The 26,082-nt window shown below is 37.5% G+C and overlaps 1 protein-coding gene across 2 annotated transcripts; it reads left to right on the top strand.

Annotated features, from left to right (window-relative positions):
* Positions 1-3,746: 3,746 nt before the first annotated feature.
* On the top strand, positions 3,747-24,161 carry mfng (MFNG O-fucosylpeptide 3-beta-N-acetylglucosaminyltransferase). Of its 2 annotated transcripts, none has more exons than XM_072384621.1 (8): positions 3,747-4,471; positions 10,937-10,982; positions 12,001-12,103; positions 14,881-15,034; positions 19,049-19,134; positions 20,083-20,254; positions 20,329-20,414; positions 22,476-24,161. In XM_072384621.1, exons 1-8 carry the CDS (start codon positions 4,085-4,087, stop codon positions 22,525-22,527), a joined length of 1,086 nt encoding a protein of 361 aa, XP_072240722.1. In that variant the 5' UTR covers positions 3,747-4,084; the 3' UTR covers positions 22,528-24,161. The 2 variants fall into 2 exon arrangements, with proteins under 2 accessions (XP_072240722.1, XP_072240723.1); XM_072384622.1 differs by having other exon boundaries at positions 20,089-20,254; positions 22,476-24,159.
* Positions 24,162-26,082: the final 1,921 nt, after the last annotated feature.

Consider the following 26,082-nt stretch of genomic DNA (forward strand, 5'->3'; position numbering starts at 1 on the left):
TGTTGACCAGCACCCATAACACAGACACAAATGACCTGTCACCAGTGCAGAGGTACGTGGTGAAACACAGTATCTGTGAGTCACATCTGAATCTCAAACTGCTGTATTAAAATATCACACTACAGTGTGATTATGATGTTGTTCTCATGCATCCGTGTAATTTTCTGATATTGATTTTAGACTTTAATCAAATCATCATGTCTTGTCACAGCTGGAGTTTAGAAGCAAGAAAACAAACAGGTGAATCTTAGAAACTCAGACCATAAACATCCAAAATATAAGCAAAGAAGCAAACTAAAACCACATACCACATTATACCATGTAGTTATATCAGCAAAGTTTTTTTTTTTTTTTACAGCTAATGCATCACATCATAGCTATGTTTTACTGTGCTGTTTTCTTTCTAACTGATAATGGTTGATGCTGTAATTAGACTGAATATGTGCATGACCCACTGACCACTGATTAATAAAAGGCTTTGCAGAGCTTTCAAAGGAATAGTTTATGTAGTACTTTTCATTTGCTGGGCTTCTACGAGTTTATTACTTGATCTCATATCCTCCCCTTGGGCATACCACTGTTTTGCAGAGCTAAAGTACCCCTTTCCTTTTAGAAATCATGCAGTGGTCATGCAGTCTTCTAAATGGCCCTTAATGCCCCATTTGGAAGACTAGATGAGTTCTACTCCTTGATCCTTAAAAGAAAAAGGCCAAATTATATATCCCTGAACACTGAAGGGTGAGGATGAGGGAAGGAACTGGGATTTGGCTGAGGTTGTGTGTTTGCAATGATTGGACCATAAGAGATTATGCAGCACCAACCTGCTTTAGAATATATTTCATGGTGTCAATAAGAGATTGATACACATTATGACAACCAAATGAACCTGTTGTGACTTATTAAAACTAATTAAAGTACCTGTATAGTAAATAGTCTAAAGGAGGCCCTGGGTGTGAGGTCAGTTTTGTCAGCAGTTCCTGGGTCCCAGCATCCCCATTCCCAATTTTAAAGTGTCCTTGGGTGATACATATCAAACCCCATAATAAGAATACAAAGCCTCAAGTAAACTATTTATTTAAAGGGTAGGCATAACACTTTCATGCACAAGACATGACAACTTTGAGGATTAGGAGCATTTAACCTTCAACCAGAAAGTTGTCCCAATTCACATCATTGGGTAAGACGCTGCACCCCACTTCACCCCGACGTTTTCCTCACTTTTAAGCTGCTTTAAATCAGATATTCCCATAAAATGTATGTTGTTTTGATATTATCATTTTTTTTATGATTCAATCTTGTAAACTTGAAGGAGTTGAAATATGTCTTGTCTGCTGTTTTCTCAGTTGTGCTTTGTCATTCTATCATGCTGCTTTGATTTGAACCTCAACATGAGATTAAAAGTTAAGAGGAGAATTTTTGTGTACCTGAGCACATACACACATTCAAGTTTGCTCTGCCTGTACCAATAAGTTTCTTTGTCTATTTTATTTATTCTGACAGTGGGACCTAACATCAAACGTACAGAGGTACCTGTCTCTGTAAGCTATGTACCTTTGCTTTTCTTGCAATTCACATGCAAGTAAGGCAAAACAAATTGAACGTTCATAATTTGTAGGAAATTAACAGTATTTCACACGAACGTCAACACTCTCAGATCTGCTGTTTCAGCAGCTGGTAATCAGCTATAAATATGCTGTTGAAATAATGCTTAAATAGGCTGTACAGACTTATTTCCATTAAGTTTGCACATTGTTTCTCAAAGTTTGCAGCCCTCAATCTTATGAGTTCCTCCCTTGTGTATCTCCAATCCCAGTTCTTGAGTACAGTCCAACTCTCAATCTGACTCGGAGCTTAAATCAGGCAGACAGACAAAGCCCTGAAAGGGGGTCTGGTCCCTTGACTCTGCTGGTCCTTTGTTCAAAGTGGGACTGTGATGTGCTTGCTGTTTTAGAAAAAGGACTTTTCAGGTAGGCCGTAAGGCGATCCTGGGCCTTTCCTGGCCAGGGTGTGCCCCGGGCGTCTCTGGTTTACCTACGGGACCCGGAGGGGTGGGGCTGGGAGGGCTCGTCTATGCTGGGTTGGCAAGTAGTGGAGAGGAGGAAAGCAGCTGGTCAGTGGAAGAGGAAGAGAAAGAGAAAGGAGGGGGGGTGTAAGGATTTGTGTAAGGTGAGAACGCTGAGAAAGGACAAATAAACAAAGGTTGCGATGAGGGTCTGAGGTGAATTAATTGTATCAAGCTCTTTCTCTTTTTTTGGCCAGTCTCCAGAGACAGCCGCACAGGGAACTGTAATAATAGTGGACTTGTAACAGCTTAGAGAAACCTATAGCTTTTTATGAGTTGAAACATCTAATTGATGAATTGACACAACATTTTGTTCACACACTCATGACCTCTGGAGGATTTAGCCCAATTTCTATGATGATTTACAGAATTTTCCACAAGTGCCACCATCTAGCTGACATCCGAGACTTTGAATGAAATCCCTTCATAGCTGAATGAGTTGCCATGAGATCTGTTTCAGACATTCATGCCCCCCCCAAGGTCAAACTTAATTACTTTATAAACTGACTATTTATAAAGGAGCCACTATTAGGTCAGACTTTCAGTTAATTGAATGCTTTGGTTTATGACTTGTTACCCCCCCCCCCTCCAATAAATAAATAAATAAATAAAAATTCTAAGCACATTGCTCCACAATGAATGTCACATCTGTATTTTGATAATTCTTTTAACACTACTTCAACATCATCCTCAGGTGTCTTTCTTTATATTTTGCTTTAAAGAAGCTAAACTGTCTTGTAATCTATTATACTGGTCCTGAGAAATAGTTCTCCAAGTTTTCTGAATATCTTCGAGTTTTATTTTAGATGATTACTACTTTTCCACTCATTTTCACTTGGTATATTTCTTTGAATAAGATAAATAGGCTCATAAAACTGTTTGCAGCACATAAATAACATCTGAGAGTCATGCCCTGAAGAAACAGGAAGAGAATTCTTGCAAAAATCTGAATTAACTGGCTGTGAAAAAGCCATTATTAAGGAAGAGAAACAGGGAGAAAAAGTTAAGTATGCCAAATGACACAAGAGCTGGACTGAAAATCAGTAGCAACAGGTCTTATTGAGTGATGAATCCTCCCTAGAGCCCGGACCTCAAGTCATTCTATTGTAGGTTGAAACCTAACAATTTCCTTTTGGATTTCTATTGAAGGAAACTGTCAGTAGTCATAACTTGTTAAAACATGATGTGGACTGTTTGTTGATGCCTATTACCTTCTAAACATATGAGTCATCATTTTTCTTTCACTTCCACTGACCTATTAACTCGATAATTTTAAGAGATACTTTGTTGATGCCCCAAATAAAGAAACTTGTTCTTGTCCGTTTTGCAAACAGTTTGACGTTTTTTTTTAAATTTTTTTTTTTAGAGAAAGCCATGTAGAGGGCTGTGCAACAATAACTGAGAGCTGAAGAGGAAGGAAGAGGCTGCTGTGTCTAGCAGAGCAAGAGGCTCATTGTCAGTGCTGAGATAAGCAAATAAAATCATCTCAACACGAAAATGTGCAGCAGTTAAAGATGTCAGTGTATATTCACACATCCTTCAATGTACTTTAAATATTCATCCCATATAATTTGAATCATGTTGAGCTGACCATTTTAAAACAAATAATCCGACCGGAAGTGTTTTCGAAATTGGGTTTTTACTTTGAAGGTGGAACAGGAAAATCCTTTACGTATCCCGTAACTTGAAACAAGTGACAAGCAGCACGTCGGCTTAAGTCAGATAATTTTTAGTGGCTTTGAAAATGTAGAAATGATTGGAAATCCATGTCCTGTTGCTGTATCCACAAGAGGCAAAAATCTAGAAAGTGATCAAGTCCATGAGCTGAAATTCTCTGATATCTAAGATTATCATGAGAATTGTGAGTTATTAATAAGGGAACTACGAAACGAGGAAGAAGTGATGAAGGAACCGCTATAAAACGAGACTGAACCCATCAAAAACTTCTGGGTGATTTCAAAAGAGGAAACCCGTGACATAATTTTAATGCATCTGAGGATTTAATTACCGCGTTGCTCTACCATGCACAAAAGATGGGTACGCCGTAGGTTGCTTGCCTTGATTTTCACCTTCTTCATAATTGTCTACGTGGATTTTCAACTACGGACGAACAGCTTTCCCATACTAAACGCTGGTCACCATCCATCAACTGCTGCGCTCCACAGCTCCATCCAGCAGGTTCCCTCCGCAGCCAAGGACGCGCAGAGTTGGGTTTACAACAGGAGCAGCGGCACCAAATCACAACTTAATGACAAGAGTAGAGGACACTCGGTCTCTGTGGGTGCACATGTCACTCAACCCAAACTGAAGCTGGAGGACATTTACATCGCAGTCAAAACCACCGGGAGGTTCCACAAAACGCGGCTTGCGCTTCTTTTAGAGACTTGGATCTCCAGGGCCAAGGCGCATGTAAGTGTTTGTTGGAAATTATTTCACTTCAGCCATACATCCACAGAATTCAACAATAACAACAAAATAATAACCCGTGAAACACAATCAGTAGCACACTATTATCGCACCATTAAAATAGTTGATATTTCTATGAACAACACAATGATCTGGGAGGAAAACCTTTGATAAAAGAGAAGCTATTTTGTCACTTCATTGAACTTACAGTCTTGTTTTAAAGAGACTGACTTATAAAGGTGCATTATGTTGATATGTCTCAATTAACAGTAAGTACTTTCTGCTCTTATGTACAATTGACTGAATAAACAGTCAGACAGAATAGAGTTTTTTTTTAGCAGTTAGTTCGTACCAGGGCTCATGAACTCATCATAACTCAACATTTCATGCTGGAAAGATCAACCACCTGACCCTTCAAGCCACGTGCTGTGGGCCCAATGATAATTTGAAACTGTTAGTCAATTAACTACTGGAAGGAATATATAAAACATAAAAACTTACGACATATTAAAGATGGAAATATTCTATTTGGGTCTTTCTATCAGTTCAGCCTAATGTCCTAAACATTGAGGAAGTTTTCAAAGTAGCAAATGCAACCGCCAAGACTTTGCAATAGTTTGGTTTGGTTTGTTGGCTGTAGTGAGGATGAGATCATGTATTGCAGTGAGCTTTTGAGGCTCAGTGAGAGAGTAACAAACCTGTTGGAAAGCCATGTCTTTGGGGTATCTGGGATTCAGTTTTAAAGGTTTGGCTACACATCATCTGAGATTTTAAGGGTTGTAGTACTGAGTGCAAAATTTCAGACAGCTGTGGCACAAATTGATAAATAACAAAGTCCAAAACAGCATTTCCCTGTGCGTCAGGTTGTTCTCTTTGTCTCCCTTTCACACACACTTACATTCTCCTTGGATGCTCTGTGAGGTTTTCCAGCTATATCTATGCATGTCAAAACACTTTACCAGGAACATCTGTTTGTCTCATAGTGCTACATCTCTAATCTGCAGCAGTTTGATTTGTCCAGACTGGCTAAAAATCAAATGAGTTAATCCCTGGAAACAATACATGCAATTTTAAGTTGGAGTTGCTGGCCTTGAAATCATCACTGACTTATGAGGTTGGCTGTACTGATATACAGACACAGAACAGGGCTTATTCAGAAAGAAACAGCGGAATGCTTAAGGGGAAATGACACAAGTTGGCTGTTTTTTAAACTATCTTTTACATCTGTGTAGATCAAATATTCTATGAACTGTAGATCTCATTTCGCTCATTTCGCTGTCATTATGTTCTCAGAATTTAGCTAACCTTATTTAATACCATGTTGTGATCAGGAAATCACTTAGAGAAAAAACAAAAAAACCCCAGATGAAACTAATGACAAGACATAGATCATCTCACTTCCTGTTTTCTGCCTCACAGAACAGAAAAACCTATCAAATGAACAAGGATTGCAAGAAAAGGTTTTTTTTTTACTGAAAGAGGAAGGTACCTACTGATAATGTATTCCTCTTTCTCACTGCAAGTGCAAAACAAAAGATTGTTAATTTTTTTCAGCTTTATGCCTTGGACAGTTTTTGTATCTGAGAATGTTCACACAAAAACATGTAGTCACACAAACACACAAGCATAGATGCAGCAACAGGAGAAAACACACAGAGACACAGGAAGTTGTGTAGGCAGGTTGTCTTGGCTGAGAGGAAGCAACCTCTGTGTAGTGACTCCGTTAACAATACTGAAAAGGAAGCTGGTCATAGAACAGGAAGTGGAGAGGCAGACTCTAGAACAGAATGAACCTCATACTTACATCAGTACACACACATACACACACACACAGAGACTTTCCAGCAGATTTGGCACTTGCTGCCACCATGTACTGTAGTTGCTGTGAGCTTAGGGCTTGAAAAAGGATCATAGTGACACAAACTGTCCCTGAACAGCATAGTTTGTGCTGCCCTTGACAGTACATATACATCTACATATATTCCCCAACAAGATAAAACTAATGGCAACATACTAAGAGGGTTTTTTAATTTTTTTTAAAGCAGTCCTAGTATGATACAATGATCTTGAACATGTATATATTTACCATACATATTGTTTTAGTTCCATATGTTACTATGCAATACATTAAACACAAAGCAAAAGTTAGATTTTCGTATTTTGTAGAAAGGAATTGAACAAATTGAATTTTGGTGACGGGGTTAAAGTCTTTAGCATCACTAGAACTCATTGTTCATGATCCTGGATGTCAACATGAATTTTGACCAGTAGATTCTGACTTCTGGAGGCATTGGGTCTGAACCAAAATGCCTCCAGACCAGTATGGCGATATTATTACACTTGTTTAAGATTACAACCCAATTTCCTAAAAAGTTGGTATACTGTGAAAAAACAGAATGCACCAATTCCCATTAACATCCAAATGTTATATTTGATTTAAAGTAGGGTACATGAAATTTTAGTTTCCTTGAAGTATATGATTTAAATGTGATACTAAAAAAAGGGCAGGTATCAAGCAGTAGACCATAGCAACAAGACAAACAAATGTCAAACACTCGGGGCTCCAGTTGTTGCTTTTTTCTTGCACAAAATTGATGTCACACATCATTTCTGCATTTCTTTTTCAGTTGTAAAAAAAGAAGTGTAATAACTTGGAACACTTCAGTTTGACTTTTTTTTTGCACAGAGAGTTTGATAAGTTCTTCTGAGCCAGCTCCATTTCCATCGCTTTACATGGAACAAAACGATGTTTCTTCCAGAAAGGAAAAGTGGCCTCCTTAGCTCTGCTGTAACAAAGAGCATCACAAGAGCTCATTCCTGCCTGCAGCAAAAGTAATACACAATGGCTGTTTTAATATGAAAACAAATGACTAATGAGTATGAGATAATAACTATTATTGATTCCTTATGCTGCAAAGTATTTACTTTTTTTGGGATTAATAAAGTGCTCCCAATTAGATTAATTTAGATTTAATTCAGTTAATTTTATTTTTGTGAGGACATTGGCTTCAAAAGTAAAGTAATCAACAAGTTCTTGATTGGTGAAACTGACAACTGAAGGGGTGTCAGTCCACCTCCTTGTCATGGCCGAGGTTCCCTTGAGCAAGGCACCGTACTCCCATTCTCCACGGGCGCTGTGAATGGCTGCCCACCGCTCCAGTGTATGGCATCTGTCTCCATGAGTGGAGGACAAATTTTGTGTGTATGCATGACAATAAATCTGATCTTAATCTTAATCTTGAGTTAAGCCCAAATACATCCCCAAGTGGCATTTTTTTCATTCAAGTTTGAACAAGTTGTAATTATGTTTGAGGAATAACAGACCAACTGGTTGTGAAAACAGCTGCACGTGAAGTGTAGAAATGGAATCAATGCACACAATGGTTATAGTGTAAAAAGAATGTCTTTTGGCCCTTATCATGATCTTTTTCTAGCCCTAACTGAGTTATGCCATTGCCTGAATTCAACCAGGAAGTAACAAAAAGTCACAAAAGAATTTTACATTTTGATTTTAACTGTAGGTAACATGTTGTGATGGATGGCTGATACATTCAATACATGAATCAACCTTATTAATCAGAAGGTTAAAGTTAAAAGTTCTACTATTATTCTCTTTGTGCTCTCAGCATAGCTCCCTTGGGACACCTCAACATGTCTCAGTGGAACTCAGTGAAGACCTAAATATCATGTATGAAAGCCTGATACTCAGCTGAGGGATCAACAAGATATTGATCAGAATCCTTACAGAGATACATTGCAGTCATTTTCTGTTGCAGCGTTGTACAAATCTTACTTAATGGTCCTTTAAAAGTGTAAAGAAACATGAGATTGATGCATTATTGACCGACCTCGGTGAAACTTCCTCCATAACTCTGTTTACAGGCTGTGAGTCTGCACTTTATAATTTTCGGCCCTCTGCCCAGGCTGACTGATTTCAGTGCGTGTGATTTAGTTTGACTTATGAACAGAGTAGAGGAAACTTATCGTGATGGCAGCTTTTCCTCAAGGGGATTTCGCAGCGTAGTTGGTGGTGGTCGTAGTGGTGAATTGTGATCAGGAGGACTGATCCAGGTATCTCATTACTCCTCCTCCCTCTGGAGGAAGGGAAGAACTCTATCTTTATTAAAAAGACCAAATTAAAGATCCGGAGAATGTTTTAAGTTGCTGAGTGCAAGAGGGAGAATTAAGATCACTGCTGGATGAACTTGAGCGGTACAATAAAACAGTATAGGTTACTTAAGAATAGATGTAGCTTTTCTTTAACTCAGGAGAAAATGTTACTATAGTAGTGGTTTCATGTGGTGTGCATTTACTTTAAGTACATAAAGGCTTGCACAGTCATCTCAAAATAGTTGAATATTTATATACATTTGCACAAAACAAGACAGAGAAAGATCTATTTTATAAAGAGGAACATGTAAAGCTACTCTATTTCTACAATACGCTTAAAATGAGCACAGTGTTTTAATGTCAAATAAGTGCTAGCAAAGCAGTGAAAACTAAACATTAGTGATAACTGGATTATAACGTAAAAGGATTAGTTACAGTTATTATCCAGATTACATAATGCAATCACAGAGTCAAATATTAGCCAAATCAATGACTAAGCATGTAAAGGCAGTTTTTTCACCCCATGGTGTGAGTTTATGACAACATACGGAGATACTGAATGTATGTACTTGCATGCTTGTTGGACCCACTGACATCATGCATCCTGTATCCCCTTAATTCTTACCTTAAATCTGACTTAAAGACGAACAAACTCATACATCTGGATGATATGATAGCTCTGTCGTCCTCTACTGGCCAGTAACTAAACAGGCCCTTTTTCTGGTGTTTTAAACCGTTTAAAGTTTATGAAAGTGGGCATTTGTTTATCACCCAAATGCTGGGATAAATCATTACATCATTATTTTAATACATCTCTCCCTTGCTTTTAGAAGGTCTTCATTACTTTGTATTTCTATAATCACATCATATAATCCTGGGATTACAGTTATCAGCAAGTTTTGATGTCAGACAGTCTGGGAAGCTACTCACTGCACATATCACATTGATACCTTTACACACAGACTCGGACTTACCCAGAGGCTGTTTATAGAAATAGACACAGCTAATTGGTCAAAAGAGATTAAACCAAAAGATGTATTATATGTAATATTCCCACCCTGTGTCTTTTCACTGTTCTGTGATTCTGTTAAAAGTGTTCAATACTAATTTTTGCTACCCCTCAAATCTCCATCCTAACCCTGTCATGAAAAAAAAGAAAGACACACCTGCTCAGATATGGCTGATATAGGTGGGAGGATCAACAGTTAATGTCAACAGAGGAAGTTCAAGATGGATGAAAAGATACAAAAGAGCTAAACTTTTTATTATCTTGTATTCCTGCCAAAACCCTTGATCAGTTCCCTTGAACAAAACAATTAGTTGGTGTTTATTTCATCTAATGGTTGATTTGTCCCACTCTGGGGCCTTGTTGTAATAGAAAGTCAAGCACGAAGCATGGTTCAACCTGAGGGGTATGGAGATAGAAATGTTTATTCAAATCATTGGTGCCAACCAATTCAGTCTCTGTTACCCGTAGACCATACAGATTAGTATGTTCCAAATGAAGTATTGCCTGGCTTTTCTTGGTTCAGAATACCAAGGAAGAGTGTAAAAGCTTTTCAAATATTCAATTAATTTCAAAGAAATCTTTAGCGAGGACATTTGTGGGAAAAAAGCCAAACAATATGAAACACAACAATGTATGATTATGTTTTAATTGATAGTGATGTTTAATTATGTTTTTATTTTGTTTGAGTCCTCATTAATTAAGCTGTGGCATCAGACTCTGACATACAAAGAGAATGGTAGATAATAATAGGTTGATAGATCTGTTCTTCATCTGAAGATTTCAATACCTGGCGTTTTCATTTAAGAATGTTCTGATATATAAAACTGTAGAGCTGAATGATGGCATAATTTTTTTTTCACGACTGTAGATGCAAATTCCGATTATTAATTGACATTAAATGGTTTGTTTTGAGGACACACACGTACACAAAATGAGCTTTGCTTTGTTGTACCACCAGGTGTCAGTATTCCACTACAGATCGATCTGTTTAACTGTCTGTCTGTCTGTCTTCCTGCTTGAATGGCTGCAGAGACAGCTGTGATGGCAGGGACACACAGAAAAGAGTGAGTGTGTGGGATTTAGATTTATTATCTGGCAGAGACTACTTTGGCTCAGCCATGTAGTCCTCCATTGATTGCTGCTGACTGTAGATATGTGTTGTGTACATGTTACATATTGTATAAGCTGTCAGTGGAGAACCTTGTTATTGCCACACTGAATCTGTTCCATCTGAAATTATATCAATGCAGTGAGTATATGATTTGTATTTGATGTGTTTATTTACAAGCCTAAACAAATTTTTTTCCTCTTTGATTTTTTTCTGTTTGTGTGTGTCCGTGTGTGTATAGACATTCATTTTCACAGACATAGAGGATGAGGACTTAAGTTCACAAGGTAAGCATATCTAATTCGCACACAAAGTCAGAAATTCAGATATATACAGAGATCTGTATGATGTATGACAAAGATTATTCAGACAAATCTCACACATCGAACATATTGTCTTGGTTGTCTGAAGTCCTCTTAGCCCAAATTAACACAACAACATGACTGTCACAGTGCACAAAGGCAGGCTCATAGTAATTTTCTGCGCAGTACCCCCCCCCCCCCCCCCTCCCCTATACATACTGCTTATACAGCTTTGTTATTTAGCATTGCATATTCTGCTTGCAGTGATGCAGCAGCAGATTTCCCGCTTGACATCCACTTTAATGCTTCAAGCAGGCTTCTCATTTCCCGCCTGCTTCTCATTTCTTCTCTGTTTCACCAGTTGATGTGGCAGCTAATGAATGGTCAATTTAAACACTAAGTACATGGCAGACCTTATCATCCTACATCTGAGGCTGACTATGGGTAAATGGGAGCACGTCCCTGCAGACAGGATTCAAGAGCTTGTGGAAGCTGTTGTTGCAAAATATTGATATGCATAGATTTGGAACTCAGCTATCACATTTGGGTCATATCTTGGTGCCCATATATATTCTTATTGCTCCCCACTCCTTATTTTTCCACTGAATATCACTCTTAAATGATTGCGCTTTAATGTAAAAATTTTACTCTCAATTTTCTCTTCTCCTATCTCTCTTTTTTCTTCCCTTTTCTTTCCCTGCAACCATTTTTTGGCTGTCTTTCATCTCTCCTCCATTCCTTGTCTACATTTGTTACTCTGCTTCATAGACTCAATGTTACTCAAGCAGAACAGAAAATTAGAAAGATATAGGATCATAGAAAATGGCTTTATCCTTCTAATCAGTAACTGTGTTGGAATACGTTTTGTATGTAAAACTCCCCTGTCTCCCTTTCTCTCTCTCTCTCTCTCTCTCTCTCTCTCTCTCTCTCTCTCTCTTTCTCTCTCTCTCTCTCTCTCTCTCTCTCTCTCTCTCTCTCTCTCTCTCTCTCTCTCTGTGTGCAGGTTATAACATGGCAGTAACTGGCTGTCACTCAGATCACAGTCAGCAAGCTCTGTCTTGCAAGATGTCTGCTGAGTACGATGGATTTATGGCCTCAAACAAGAGGTGAGACAGACAACAATTCATCTATCGTCCTTGCACTGGATTTAAAGATTGGAATAAGATTAAGATTACAAGCTTTAATGATCACCATGGGGACATAAGGCCATAGTTTGAGTGGAAAGATATCGAAGAAGTAAATAATCTTAAGTCTAAACAACAAGTCAACAGTACTCTTAGCTGTAATTGAGTGAAACAACAATTTTGACTGAAGTTTTTACTCAAAGATTTGTGAAAAAAAAAAGGCTGTTTTGAATGAGTTTTGGGTTGTTTTGTTTTCGTTTGAGGATCTACCAGGCCAGACTGAAAATGACCCATGGGCTGGTTCATTAGCTAATCCTGTGATTAAACTGTAGTTGAACCACGGAGGCTAACATGGTTTTTTTGTTGTTGTTTCTCACTGCACCGTTGACCCCAACAGCTGTCCACAGCACCTTGTAGATACCCTAGGAAGGTGTGATCTGCTCCGAACTAAAAATGACTCTCAGTTGAATTATAGGCTAGTACTTTATATTGCATATATTTAGCATGCTTACTGCTTGTGGCTGCCATGAAATATACTGGAAATGGGTTAAATATTTTTTCTTTGTGGAAAAATACTTTGAAACTCAACAGCTTGTGTTGAGTAGTGTGACTAAGGCACTGGCAACTGTCTTGTTATAAAGATGGCAGAGAAAATGATGAAGTGTGTTTAGTTTGGTTCCAAGGCCAACTAAGAAACGTATCCAACTCCACTGAAGTCCCATGGAACAGGGTATTTAGACTGTTTGGTTTGGAAGGAAGTCATTTGCATTGCTGGGGAGCCGTTAGGTTGGCAGAGGAAACAAGTTTGGAACCAGTAGATTTGTAATTTGGACTTTGCTGCTGCAGTTCGACGTCTCTTTGGAATGAGGCCCTAACATCATGTCCAGTTATTAATATGGCAGAAAAAAGTCAAACAGCATGATAACTGAGAGTAAAGCAGCGAAAATCATGACGCAAGCACAAGCGGAAATCCGGACCTAAAAGGCTTTAAACTGGGAGCAGCTTTGTGATTATATAGTCTAAATTCAGTGTTCACTTAGATCTAAAATATCCACACTTGACGGCATCTTAAGACAACTATGTGTTGCAACCTCCAGGAATTCCCACATGAAACAAGTTTTCTACTTTAGGTGATGAAACCAAGTTCCTTTATGTATGCAGTGTGTAGAAAAGGTGTTGCTCTGGTTATGGTTAAATAGCGCTTTCCTCATATGGTTTTACAAATCTATTTAAATACAGGCTTAACAGGTACTTAAATCAATATGTGAGAAAGACATTAGGATCTCTTTAGTATAATTTGTCAGCATGCAGTCTTATAAATGTGCATTTGACAAGACTTTATAGAGGTCTGTTCTCTTAAATTGATGCCATGAGACTATAGATAAATGATGCCTGCTGGTGGTGTCTCTATCAGAGGACTTGTTGCCATGGTAGCCAATAAATTGGAACAGAGGCTTGTTGCAGAAGAGAGAGGTTTGCCATCTAACATGTGGCTAACATGTTTTTTCAGATTTTTTTTTCTAGCTTTGATGCCTTAACTAAAGCAAGCAATTGTTGTGCCTCAACCTAAAAAGAAAAAAAAGTTAAGCAAAAGTGTAACTGTTACTACACTTTAAAATCTTAAAATGTACTGACATGACATGAGGTTTGCCTAAAGGTGCTGCTTTTCTCCCCTGTTTTTTCTTGTGTTATAAGGTACAGAAATACATTTTCTGGTTCATAATGCTGAACAATTTAGTTGGAGCTCTCATACAGAAGATGAGGGGAAAAAAGATTTAGGTGAAATTTAATATTGAATTTCAACTTTGAAAAAGATTTAAATATTTAATCTAAGATTACTTTCTCCCCTTTTAAATGAGCCTGCTAACTACAGAAAGTATCAGAAGTGACAGAAATGATTGAAACAGTCTGGACTGGATGAGAACGAAGTATCTGAGCAAGTGAAATTCCCCTTCATGAGAAATGAACCATGCTCTGGATGAAGGCACATGTTTGTCTGTATCAAGGACTGAGAACTTCTGATTCTTCTCACAACTGTCAGGAGCGGCTCCGCCTGTGATCGAAATGGTCTGCACTCTTCAGGTCAGGGCACTGTGAGAGTTCTCTGAAGTTTGTATTCCTGGACACAGTGTTAAGCAGCCACAAAGAATGTGGAACAAAAACATAATCATTGGCCTAACCATGTGGTGAATCAGGTTTGAAGACAAGGACACTTTTCATGTGGATGTGAGTTCTTGCTTTGTGCTTGTTGAATCTATGTCTGCTGAAACTGAATATATCATTAAGTCTGCAAGAATATGGGTCTGAGAGTCCATAATTACAGTACCTTAATATGAATGTGCATGGTGCAGACTGGCTTTCAGATGGTCCCAGGTCTCTATTCAGTGCTTATCTGTCTTTATGATTAAGACAAAAACTCAAATTCAGAAAACTACCTTCCTAATACATTTTAGGAATCTGTGGATGATCTTTCTGTAGAAATAAAGTGTCAGTGATTTAGTTGTGAAACAGATGTGAAAACAACAGTAAAGGTTACTTTAAAAAGTCTCAACACCTGCTTGATTCATGACTTGGTTAAGTCAAGCCTTTGGGTGCTATTGCAAGAATGGAACCAACTAAGAGGAAAATTGGTGTTTAAATCTCCAATCTTGTTGGTGGCAGACATAAAAAAGAGGACTGGGATGGAAATAAGAAAAACAACCGGCTATTAAGACAGACACCAGAACTAAATCAAAGTGCATTTTTTTCCTACTTCTCAGATGGTTTTGTCATGTAGACGATGACAACTATGTGAACCCCAAAGCCCTCCTTTCGCTGCTCTCTGCCTTCCCCCAGGATGCCGACGTCTATGTGGGAAAACCGAGTCTGGACAAACCCATCACTGCTCATGAACTGCTGGAAGGAAACACAACGGTTTGATTTATTTACTCACTCCTTAGCTTTTTTGGTTTCTGGAAGATTCCGTTTCAGCTCTGAAGCTTCTCTGAGTTTTGAGTTCCAGACATTGAATACACAAATGAACACACCTCCTGATTTTTTACTCTCATTTCATCAAAAACAATACAGTAACAGTACAAAAACAACTTTACTGGATATTCAAAAACTGAACTATGTAACAAGATGAAAAAAAGAAGCTCTGGTTTTAGTAGACAATGGTTGAAGTTCATTTATATATCCTGATAATACTTTATTGCAGAGAGACCCCACAAAGTACAATATTGTCTTTATTGTGGTTCAACAGATTTATTTTTTCTTGCTCCTCCGCCAGATTCTTTGCTTTCTTTTTACATTTTTTGTCTTTCCTTCCTTGATTCCACTTATACATAGTCGCTCAGTAATTTGCAATTTTGGCTATTCAGAATATTATTAAATTTTTTCTGTAAATGTTTGTGCACATTAACAAACTCAAACCAAAACAAAGTCTTTTTTTCTATGTTGTAGAGAGGATGGTTGCACTTTCCCATTTTTGGCCCTCACCACAAATAGTAACAGTATCAGTAACAAATTGGAAGGTTTTCAGAATTTAATCCAGTGACCCTTGAAGGCAAGGCAAGGCAAGTTTATTTGTAGAGCACAAATAGTTCACAAGGCAATTCAAAGTGCTTGAAAAGTCCTCAATTATAATGCATTTGATGTAAGATCAAGTTCAGCTTGAAATGACTGCAGAATTTCAAATACTCTTACATTTCTAAAACAATCAGCACGTGACTACATGTCAACTTATGGTGGCCTAAACCATTTCCAGACTGCCATTCTGCTCTGTTAAAATCCTGTTTATTTGTTTTATTGTTGACAAAAATAACCTGTCAAGGGATTTACAGACAATGTCACTGCCATGAATTTGGCTATATGGTCGATAACCTCCAACAGAAAGAATTTAGAGGATGCAGAGCATCTTCAACATTTTCTCACAAAGTCCTCTATGTTTCGGCATTGGACATATTTCAGTCAGTCTGTTGATTACCCTCCCTTGCATGTATATTGAGACAAGGACAGTGGTCCAAATAAATACAATACAGAATTTTGGGAGCTTTTCACCATAAGCCACAACAATCAGTTGTCTTGTGGCCTTGACAAAGGATGCCTTTTTGAAAATACATTAAATAATTAATTAAATAAAAGTAAAATATGCATATAGAAAAACATATTAGAAACATATTGTTTCTGGCACTGTGCTTATGGGATAGGTGAGATATCATAGATTACTAGACTGGAATAACTTTTATCAGAATGCACTGATTATCCATCCATCCATCCATCCATCCATCCATCCATCCATCCATCCATCCATCCATCCATCCATCCATCCATCCATCCATCCATCCATTTTCTATACCCACTTAATCCAATTCAGGGTTGCGGGGGGACTGGGGCCTGTCCCAGCTGTCGTTGGGTGAGAGACTGGGTACACCCTGTACAGGTCGCCAGTCCATCACAAGGTGCACTGATTAACCAAACAGAGAAATTAGAGTAATGCTGCTTATTAGGCAAGAGTCACCATACTGGCAGCATTTTCCACATCTTAGTGAGAACAGAATAGATATTAATAGAAAGGTAAGTATTATTTGCTATACAGAAAACTGTTTGTGGCACAATGTATTTCTGATGGTCATCATTAGCCTACTCAGAAAAACCTTGGAAGCATACTCGAAACGTTTCTGGTGCCTGAGATAAGAAAAGTCTGTCATTGATTGATCGCGATGACAGTCTAAAGCACAATCCAACACTTTTTGTGTAAACACTCTCGCTACCAAAGGGGGGAAAAAAGTTCTTCGTTGCAGGTTTAAGTGAAGATCACCATGACAAATAGGAATGTTGGTCAAAACTCCAAAGGATGATTAAGTTGCCTTCCTTGTTTATTTACTTTCCTCCTCTCTTGTCTACCCCTTACTCTACGCCTATGGTCCTTCTTTCCCCTCTTTTTTCTCTGCCAGGGACACTAAAGAGCAGTAAAACAAAGCTAAGGTTTGCTGGTGTTGGTTTTCTGCCAAACTGTAGCTTAGCCAGGCTGACCACCATCATCTAAAATCCATAAAATCCACATTTTGCACCATTTTTCTCTTTCATTGGTGCTGAATGTTGAAAAAGGTGACTACAATTACCATAAGTTAGTGGATTAATGGGTGAGTGAAGCTACACAAAATGTGTGGCTTTTGCTCACCTAAGGAGTGTTTATGAGAGATCAGTGTCTTGTTTAATCACACATACAGACAAAAGAGTTTCCTGAATGGCTCATACTGGTGCATGCCTGTGATGTGTGTGCATAGGCCACCGAGTTCACAGAATTAAGACTTTTATTGCGTTAAAGTGCTGCCTGATTCCTGTAAGCTCTCTGCACTTTTCAATCTCTCCCGTTCATTTCTTGAAATTACTCTCTTCATCTCCCTTGTGTCACTCTCTGCTCTGATTGCATCCATTGATATTGAAAAATAGATCCTTATTAGTCTTCGCTTCCTGTTTTCCTTCTCTCTTCCATCTGCTCCCATTTTCTTCAAGAGAAAATAAAAACAAATGCCATGCTCCTCTCAGTCTCCTCTTTTCCATTTCTTGCATCTCGCTGCCCGTCTTTTTCAATTTCCTGTCACTATTGTGAGGCAGCAAGAAGAATGAAAGGAGAAAAGGGAACAAGAAAGCAAAGGAATGTAAAGAATGCATGAAAGGAGGGACAGGGTGTGAGTTTCAAGAGAAAGGATGGAAAATATTCGAAAAGAAGACAAGATCCACAAGAAGGAAAGTGATTTTATTTAGAAATGTAGAGGATTTACAGATTACATATGATAGAAAAAGGTAAGGAAATGAACTACAACTCCAGTTACAAAGAAGACAGGATGCTACATTGGACGTTTAATGCAAATAAAAACCGAATGCAGCCATCTCTCATAAAACAATAGTTTACTCAAAATAGAACTTAGGAAACTTATCAAACGTTTAAAGTTAAACATGTTTTTAGCTGAGTAATGGGAAAAATGTCTAATAAAAGAAAGAATAAGGAAGTGTTCTAGAACAAATGATGACTGGAAAAATCAAGACAAGAAATATTCAGTAAGGGAGAAGGCAGGCAATGAAATCATTCATACTCACTTATTGAACATGCAACCATAACACCGCATTTATTTTTGTATGATATACAGAGGGATCTAAAATAAGGCATATCATCTACCTGAGAAAAGGGACAGAAATAGAGGAGAGACATATTGCTCATAAAAAGCTGGTTTTGAAAGAACTGAGCACTGAACACAAATTGTTGAGTCAGTGACAGGGGCACCTTTTTTCTTTTCTACATTTCTTCAGATTTATGAATGCATGTGAGTACCAGTGTTCTACATATTAGTAACACCTAGACAAGTGTTTGAGTAGCTTTATGTTTCTGAGTTTACAGATGTAGTTTTTAATTTCCCCTAACCCATATGAGGACGATGTCTGTATGTACGCCTTTATGTTGGCTGCTATGTTTGTATGGTGGGAGGAGTAAGGAGTTAATATCAATCCCTTTAAATGTAAAATGAGCTTTAATTGAAGACCAGACAACTTGAAAGTCAACACAACACTGTAAAACTTTGTTTCACTATGTTTCACTATAAAATAAAATAAAAGAACATAAAAGGGTTTCAGCAGAGAGTACTTGTGGAAAGAGCAGCTCTTAAGCCTTCAAGTGGACATTTTGTTCATCGGTGTTTGATTGACATTTCAGAGTCCGAGTTGTACCTCCTGACACTAAATTGCTGGTACTAACAACCACGGCACTGGTGGATGATGTTATATTAGAAGTTTTGTATGTGTGTGAGTTTTTGTCAGAGCCTCTGAACCTTAGCATCTGTACTCTATTCGTGTTGAGACAGTGTTTAGTGTTCCTACTTTCTATCTTTCTTTGTATTTGCATGTATTGAAATAACTGATGATTGTGTGTGTGTGTGTGTCTGTTGTCAGAAAAAAGTACAGTTCTGGTTCGCTACAGGAGGAGCAGGTTTCTGTCTGAGTCAAAGGCTGGCGGAAAAGATGTCTCCATGGGCAAGGTAACACAAATTTAAATCCCTATGTATTTAAGTGTATTTTGACATCAGCGTGACTCAAATGTCAGCGTGAGTGTTAAAGACAGAGCTTATTTGCTATTATTGAATACAATACAATCAATATTTTGCAGATTTTTGCCATTTGCTTCAAACAGCTTTTGCTTGGTGTAGATTTCAAAGTTTTTCACTTAATTAAGTGCACAGTTTTTAGACTGAGTTCATATCCCCCAGGCAGCTAGATCTTTCTTAGCTCTGACACTGGAAATTCCCTCAAAACTTGCTTGAAATTTAGCAGGTAATCCATCACACTGAACATTTTATAATATACTTTTTAACTTACTTACTGGTTGGCCAGTGATACAGATAAGACTAAGATTTGAGTTCCAAAAAGATCAAAAGCTTTGCAATTCTGAATCTAATTAAATAGTTTTTCCTCTATTTCTTAATATAATTTTTACTTTCTGGCAAACACTAGAATACTCTACAAATAAGGGCAAATGTTTTTTTTTTCAGGAGCTTTATTCAGCAGACCTTGTTTAAGAAATAAAGCTGACTAAATGCTGACAGTGTTCATACACTAGTTTAATGCAAATTTCAGTCCTCTCCAAGGCCATTTTTTTTTGTGCTTTCCAAGAGCTAATGGCTTCCCAGGGCTACATGTTAGGGAATCAGATCCAAAATTTATAGTAGACTTTTGAAAAGGTCAGCATGGAGATTCATTCGTTTAATGGCTAATAGGTTATGACATGCAAATTCACCAATAATGATCCTATAGAGGAAAAAGTTGGGACTTTTCAAAACTTTTTGTTTTTTACAGACTTTTCATCTCAGTAAAATATACATTAAAAGTCATACTTTGTGATCATTTGTCTTTGACAATGAAAGAACCGTGCAATATTGTGAGGATTTTAAGGAATACAAAAACAAACAAGTGAATGTGTGTTGTGTGAGTTTCAGAGGCTCCCAGTTTGAGCGGACATCAGCCAAGATCCGTCTCCCTGACGACTGTACGGTGGGCTTCATTGTGGAGAAGAGACTGGGCATCTCCATGGTCCACTGTCCATTGTTCCATTCACACCTAGAAAACCTGCTACTCATAAGCCAAAGGAGCATACCACAGCAGGTATTATTACACACGTACATAAACAAAAAAATATATTCAGTTTCCCTGCCTCTTATTGTGTTTATTCTCTGCAGGTGACACTGAGCTATGGGGTATTTGAGAACAAGATGAACAGCATTGAAGTAAAAGGAAGCTTCTCTAAGGAGGAGGACCCCTCCAGGTTTGTCTTTTTCTTTCTTTAATTTGTAAATGAGCAGATATGAGCAATGCAATCTTTCTGAAATTGGCCTGTTTAGTTTCTACAGCTTCTGGTAGCAGCTGTCTAATGTGGATGCACACAGCAGCAGAAAAAGCATGCATTTTTAGATTTGCTGTTCAACTTCCTGTAACTTCTATATAGTAGTATAAATAATTTTACAAAAGATTGCATTTTTTACACATTTATACAAATAAATAAGCTATAAGTCAAATTGGAAGCTCAGCCTTAAGGTTGGCCTAACAAGCATATCTTTTATCCCTCATTCTCTGAGAGTTTAAAGCAACACAATGGATCTTTTGAAAAGAGGACTAGTATCTTCTCATTTTCAATCTTATACAGAAGGAGTTGAGTTCTTTAAATGCTTCTACTAACTATCTGCTATCCTCAATAGCCCACAAAAGCAGCAGCAGTAAGAGTCTATAAGTTTGGCAAAATTCCAAAATATTCAATCTTTTCATTAATTTGACATCTTTTTGTAACCCTAATGCACTTCAGCTCATAATGAGAGTCACTACTGCTGTTTTGCTGCGCTCTTCCATCTCTGTTTCATGTTTGTGTCTTTTCTGTTAGACTTAAAAGTTGAATGGCTCTTCTTCACCTGAAGCACTGGATTTTACTTAAAGAAATTGTTAATCAGGTGAAAGAAATCAGATTTTGACCAAAATATTTAATATTTTACAAGTGATTTATCTGTGGATTTTGGGTATTTTTCTCTCCTGAGATCAGATGTTTGTTTATGAGAATTTTAATTCCCAGCTCTCAGTTTTACTCCTTCCGTGACCAGAATTGAAAACGTGACACCCAGTTGCTCTAGTTCATCTTGTGACCTCCTTGCAAAAATATAATCATTATGATGAGAGACAATCTCTCCCAGCCTCCATGTGCTGATACATGAAAAATCCTCCACAGTGGGGTTTTTGTTCAGTATCAGTGGAATTTTAAGGGAGCAAATCATGTGTTTATCTACATGTACAAAATGATGACAAGATGTAAATATTTAAATACAGAGAATTCAAATAAGACATTCTAAATAAAAGTTGATGTCATAAGTGGCAAAAAACTAATTACTCTAACTCTTAAAGGTGAAATATGTTTCTTTAAGTAAATTATCAAATTATTTTCATCTTAGTTGTGTGAAAAATAAAGTACTTTTTTTTTCAGTTGTAAAGTTTTATGTATCAGGACAGAATAGAATAATCTGGACCTTACCAGGTACAAAACTGGATAAAAAACACATGAAATATTACACTGTGACATTATTTTGCAAATATTCATCTAAAAAAGCAGAAACAGTGTGAAAAACAGCCCTACTGCTTCCATAGAAATCAGAGGGTAAGTAGCAGGTGCTGGTGATCAAATACATCACAGAGTTGACCAAAAGCTCTGCTGTGTACTAAGGTATACTTGAATCATACATGAGACCATCCATGGGACAGCTAAATCTTGGCCCAAATTGGGTCATACAACAGGGCATTGATCCAAAGCACAGCAGCAAATCTTCAACAGACTGAATGGTTGAAAAATAAATCAAATTGTTGCAAAGGACCAGTCAAAGTCCAGATCTGAACCTGATTGAAATGCTGTGATGGGCCCTTAAAGAGAGCTGTGCATAAAGAAAATGCCTGCAAAACTCAGTGTGTGAATGAAGCAATGCTGTAAAGAAGAGTTGACCCAAATTCCTCCTCGACGATGTGAGACTGATAGTGTCCTACAGAAAATTATTACTTCGGTATTGCTGCTAAAGGTGGTTCTACATGCTGTTGAATCACGGGCTGTACCTCTGTATATTGGCTTGATATTTGTGAAGTAAGTATTGGCATGGTGTAATCAGTCAATTATTTTTGTTCATCTGAGATTGTATTTACCTAATTATAGTATATATTAGAATCCTACCTGGAGAAGTCCTAGGAGCAGACCTGGGACTGACTGGAGACATTATATCTCTTGAGTGGCTCAGTGATGAGGAGAAAGAGGTCTAGAGATCTCTTAAGTTTTAACTCATTACTCTGCTTTTTACTACAGGTTTAAGACTGTCCACTGCATCCTGTATCCTCTCACCAGCTGGTGTCCTTGAGTACCTAATAGAAGACTATAATGCCTTAGATAAGTCTTGCTGGAAGAAACACTTATCCTGGATATTATCTAAATGCAGAAAAAAATGATGTCCTTAGGTGGAACAGTTTGAGGCAGAGAAAACCAGGAGAAACCAAAACAGGAGAAGCATGAAATCGGGCTGAATGTTCAGCGGAAAAGGTTGGTTTCCCACAACTGGTAAATCATGGAATACTTCCTTTCATAATTAACACTTGGACACTGATGAACATGGGATTGAAAATGAACTTTTTACAGGAAGTACTGGAAATAGATACTTTCTCCTGTTTATCATGTGTTTAAATCATTATATTACATGCAGAAAACAGTGACTTTTTGTGTCTTTACTACTGAATAATTTAATTGATTTGGTGTTTTTTTTCTGTGAGCCTGAAGCACTTAAAATAAGGGAGATTAATATTTTTTACTGAAATTTTGTTCTTTTGTTGACAAAAGCCAAATAAAATTCTAATCTATTTGAAATTTTCCTCACATTTCTGTGGACATGTAAAAAAAGAAAAAAAAGTTAAATGTATGTTTTCCTTTTTCTGTTTCTTAGTAATAATTTAAAGTTACTGATGATTAAACTGTTAACAAGTTGCACTTACAGGACATGAATTACAGGTGGTGTTGAAATAATTTGCGCTTTTATAGACTGATTGGGCATCTGTGTGTTTGCTGCTATGAAGGGGATGCTGTCCTTGCACCTACAGTTTGAAATCTGCACACATTGAACACACATCTCCCTCCTAAGCCAAAGCTCTCAGCCTCCCTTTCCTCTCTTCTTACCTCCTTCCTCCACCCCTCCATCTGTCTTCTTCCATGCCTCCGCCTCCCTCAGTCTTGCTGTTTATTTAGCGCTGTCCACAATTGTTGTGCTCCTTGAAGGCCATGACTGCAAGTAAACGACACTTCCACTCATCCCTTTTTGTCTCAGTTGCATTTGATAATTTATTTATGCTTCAGATTTAAACAACAAACCACAAGTATGAAGAAAATCACAACTGACATGCCTGAAACCTGAAAAACAGCTCATATTTGCAGGAAAATCTCATCAAGCTGGACAGATCCTGTTCAGAATACAAATATCACAACGATATGCACACAGTTGAATGTTCGTGTGGGGGTAAAAGGCTGGGGCCACGTGCAGAGTATCTGCAGAGAGATGACACTGCGTTGCTGGGTGCCCGTGGTTTGCTTGTTTGGTGTGAATCGAGTTGTGATGAATACAAATACACTGTTAAAAGCGTCTGGATCTGACCTTCCCTGCAGAAGAATATAGGACGTAGGAATGACTATGTGACTTTAATACATTATATTGAGAATACTTGGACCAAACTTTTTGGAGTAAATAATAAGTGAACAGAAAGTTCAATAAAAATGTTAAATCAATTTACTGCAGTGGTTACAGTGCAAATGATGTTTTCATTCATACTGATCAAAGTGCTATATTGTTTAACAATTGAAACATAAAATGTTAAACCTGTTTTGGAAGATGTGACCATTGAGGAGCTCACCAAAGGTACTACAATTTGATTTTCAGGAGGTCAGGAAAGATGGCCTGTCTAAAAAATTCAAGGAGGTGCCAGTCGAAAAGGAAAGGAAATGTTTTTCAGGATTAACTAATCCTGCTTTTATTTTCATTTTATTGCTCCTGTTTTTATTTACAATTGAGACAGCATACTTTTTTTGGGCATTTGACACTGGTTGTACATTGTAAATAAGGCAACCTGCAAATGACACTTTAATCTCTCTTTATCTGACAACTACTTTAGGAGTAACCTTATGATTGATTGCCGTTTGTTGCATCAACATGATTGTAGCTCTGTGTTGATTTGCTCTGCTCTAGATTTATCAGAATATTCCTAACAGACTAAAATATCAAAACCAAGAGTGTAGGTGTAGTTATCAAACTCTGACCCTTGCATGTTTTTGTAAAAATCAGAACAAGAATATGGCTTAAGGTATCAAGATTGCTGATATTGATTTAATCTCCCTTGACTCCAACAGGGTTTTTACCTTTTTGCACATACTGATTCTAAATGAGAGCCTGTTTTAAACAGATCTAATTACAGTTACAGGGTGATTTCCTAAGTTTAGATGAAGACTTTTAGCAGGAGTAAGCAAGTGGGGTTTGGAAATTAAGTGCGGGCATAATGGCTAATCACTTTCAAACATCTTATCATAAAATTACAAGTTAATTAACACATTATCTCAAGACAACTGATAGATTTCTTGTGATAACAAAATAATTAACAAATTCTCCCCAGATGACACATTGTTATATGTGTTTCTTTTATTTCATACTTTCTGTATTTCATTCATTTCTGATAAAATCCTTTAATTCTAATTAATCTGTTGGAACAGAAAGGAATAGGCTTGAATGCCAATACTAGAAACTGAATGCTTTAACTTTAAGATTGTGCATTTAATTTTTGTTTTGAATTTGGTGTCAACTAATAAGCAAGCTGTCAATGAAAATTACATACAGAAGGATAATCATGATGATTTATAGTTATTAATAAAGTAAAGGGTGCAATACTTTAACAGACCTTTAGCGATTTTAAGAGACTTACAGACTCGGGATGTACATCTTGCATATTTGCACAAACTCTCTTGGCTTGTTTTAGAGTGGGAATATCCTGCTCTCGTATCTTCCTCCTCTGTGCTTGACTGTGCCCCTTGTACAGTAGATTTATGGCCTCTGCTGTCCATAAACAGGACTAACTGTGGTAGCAGAGGACCAGGTCAATTGGAGGAAGAGTGTTACAGCTGTCAGAGGAACGGTACCTCTCATCTCCTCTGTCCATCACATTAAATTGATGGGGTCTTTTAAAAGACAGCAAGGAAGTAGCGATGCATGGGGAGTATAAAATGATGGAAGAGGCAGCAGGGGGAGTGACAGGCTGGTAGATTATAGCCCAGAATAAACACACAAATGTAACAAATGCAAACATTTTTTTACCGAATTAGACATTTTAAATGGGTCCGTTTATCTGCTAAATCACAACATCATTGTTATCTGAATACACAACCAGCTAACATATAAGCTTAAGCTTTTACCACCAAATTGTCCACATGTGAAACACAAACACAAACAACTTTAACTACTGCTGACTACTAATATGTGCAAGATTGTATAAATGATGGTCTATAGCAATTTAAAACTGACTGGGTCATGACCTATATGATGATTCATACTTACATGGGTGCTTGAAACTTTATGAACCCTCTACATTTCTCCATGATATAAGTTTATCTAGCAGATGAAACAAATATATTTAACTTTGCAATGTAAACCTCTGGGATTAGCAGCTAAATTGAAGGGGAAATTAGAATGAGGTGTTCACAGTCGAGTTGGTGTTTTATTTAAAGAACCAAGTTTGAACAAATTCTTCACAACACATTTCTGGAAGCAAGGATTTCAAGAAAAGAGTCAATGTTCATCTTTGAATAGTTTGGGCTCCACCAATCCAATCCAATCTAACAGGCTAAGTACAAGAGGATAAAGATCTGTATCGGATTTTTCTTCCACAGG

The sequence above is a fragment of the Leuresthes tenuis genome, unplaced genomic scaffold, assembly GCF_036924035.1.
Source record: "Leuresthes tenuis unplaced genomic scaffold, fLeuTen1.0.hap1 SCAF_4, whole genome shotgun sequence".
NCBI classification, from domain to species: domain Eukaryota; kingdom Metazoa; phylum Chordata; class Actinopteri; order Atheriniformes; family Atherinopsidae; genus Leuresthes; species Leuresthes tenuis.

What these genes read in the sequence shown, in the direction of transcription:
- mfng (XM_072384621.1), top strand. Translation starts at nt 4,085, where the DNA reads ATGCACAAAAGATGGGTACGCCGTAGGTTGCTTGCCTTGATTTTCACC. An exon ending in TGAGGACTTAAGTTCACAAG is followed by an intron (nt 10,983 to 12,000) that starts GTAAGCATATCT and finishes CTCTGTGTGCAG; the next exon opens with GTTATAACATGGCAGTAACT. An exon ending in TTTATGGCCTCAAACAAGAG is followed by an intron (nt 12,104 to 14,880) that starts GTGAGACAGACA and finishes CCTACTTCTCAG; the next exon opens with ATGGTTTTGTCATGTAGACG.